Here is a 1,257-nt window from a genome sequence, read left to right on the forward strand (position 1 = left end):
CGGGCTGTGACCGGGTCCCCGGGGCTGGCCCTACCTCCATGACGAGCTGGTGAGCGCGGGAGACCAGCGTGAGACCGTTGGCGTGGTTAAATGTTTCGGAAATGTCTTGTCCAAACGTGTAGCCAGCGCCACGTGGAGAGATACCCCAGCCACCGCGATCGTCCGGGTCCGACCACAGCAGGTCACACATGGGACCCTGGGAAAAGAGGAAGCGCTCTTTGCTCGATCGGTGCAAAAAGAAACTTTCCAGCTCTGTCTGGTCCCGTTGTAAGCCCCAAGCACCCCAGCGCAGAAGAGCCGTCTGCCACCCTGGGGGTCAGGTGGCGGCTGTCCACGCTGAGTCTGAAGGTAGCAAACACCTTCCCCTGCTAAATCCTATTCCCTGCGTCAGCCTGATCCCCGCCGTGACTCTGTGAACCCCCCACCGCTCTCCTCCCACAGACCGAGAGCCCTCCAAGGGTGGGACGTGTGTCCCCTCACCTCGTGTGGCACTTCCTGCAGGCGGTCCAGAGCCCTGATATGATCCAGCGTGTCTATGGATGGAGAGAGGCCGCCGTGCAGACAGAATATCTGTTCCGGGACAAAGAAAAAAAAAAAAAAGAGAGCCATGTGTTCAGTGCGTATCGCCACGGGAAGAGCGATCCCAGAAAACACCGGGGTTAACCCTGTTATCACCCACGTCCCGAGTTAAGGTGTTGTCCGCAGGCTCTGTGACCCAGGGCGCGCTCCAGGCTCACCTGGCCGTCGACGAGCGCGGTGAGCGGCAGGTAATCGAAGAGGTCGGTGAAGTACTTCCAGACGTTGGCGTTGCCGTACTTGCGCAGGCACTCGTCGTAAAAGCCGTACACTTGGGTGATTTGTCTGCTCTCGTGGTTGCCCCGCAGTATCGTGATGCGCTCGGGGTAACGCACCTGTCGACAGAGAGCACTCTGCTCTAACAGGAGAGCCGCACCACCAACGTGGAAATAAACCGGTGACGGAGTGTGGGGGGCTCTGTCAGAGACCAGCACGTGGCCACTGACACCCGCTGAGCTCCACCCAACGGTGGTGGCAATGGGAAGAGCGACTGCTTCAAAACTGCCCCCAAACCGCGGTCTTGGCCACGCTGGCGGCAGAAACCCCCTCAAACCGTACCTTCAGCGCCACGAGGAGAGTCACTGTTTCCACCGAGTAGTAGCCTCTGTCCACGTAGTCTCCCATGAACAGGTAATTCGTGTCCGGCGATTTCCCACCGATTCGGAAGAGGGCCATGAGGTC

At 59.6% G+C, this 1,257-nt stretch overlaps 1 protein-coding gene across 1 annotated transcript in view; it reads right to left on the reverse strand.

The window, feature by feature from the left end:
* LOC104497006 (serine/threonine-protein phosphatase 2A catalytic subunit alpha isoform) overlaps positions 1-1,257 on the reverse strand; it is a gene marked incomplete at its 5' end in the record, with an annotated part of 4,526 nt that overhangs the window by 1,483 nt on the left and 1,786 nt on the right. Inside the window, 4 exons of the mRNA XM_010140213.1 lie at positions 35-196; positions 481-570; positions 738-911; positions 1,135-1,257. The exon at positions 1,135-1,257 is cut by the window's right edge and continues 10 nt beyond it. Of these exons, the coding sequence (XP_010138515.1) occupies positions 35-196; positions 481-570; positions 738-911; positions 1,135-1,257 (549 nt within the window). The remainder of the gene's footprint in view (positions 1-34; positions 197-480; positions 571-737; positions 912-1,134) is intronic.

Source organism: Buceros rhinoceros, unplaced genomic scaffold (assembly GCF_000710305.1).
Source record: "Buceros rhinoceros silvestris isolate BGI_N320 unplaced genomic scaffold, ASM71030v1 scaffold15137, whole genome shotgun sequence".
In the NCBI taxonomy this organism is placed as follows: domain Eukaryota; kingdom Metazoa; phylum Chordata; class Aves; order Bucerotiformes; family Bucerotidae; genus Buceros; species Buceros rhinoceros.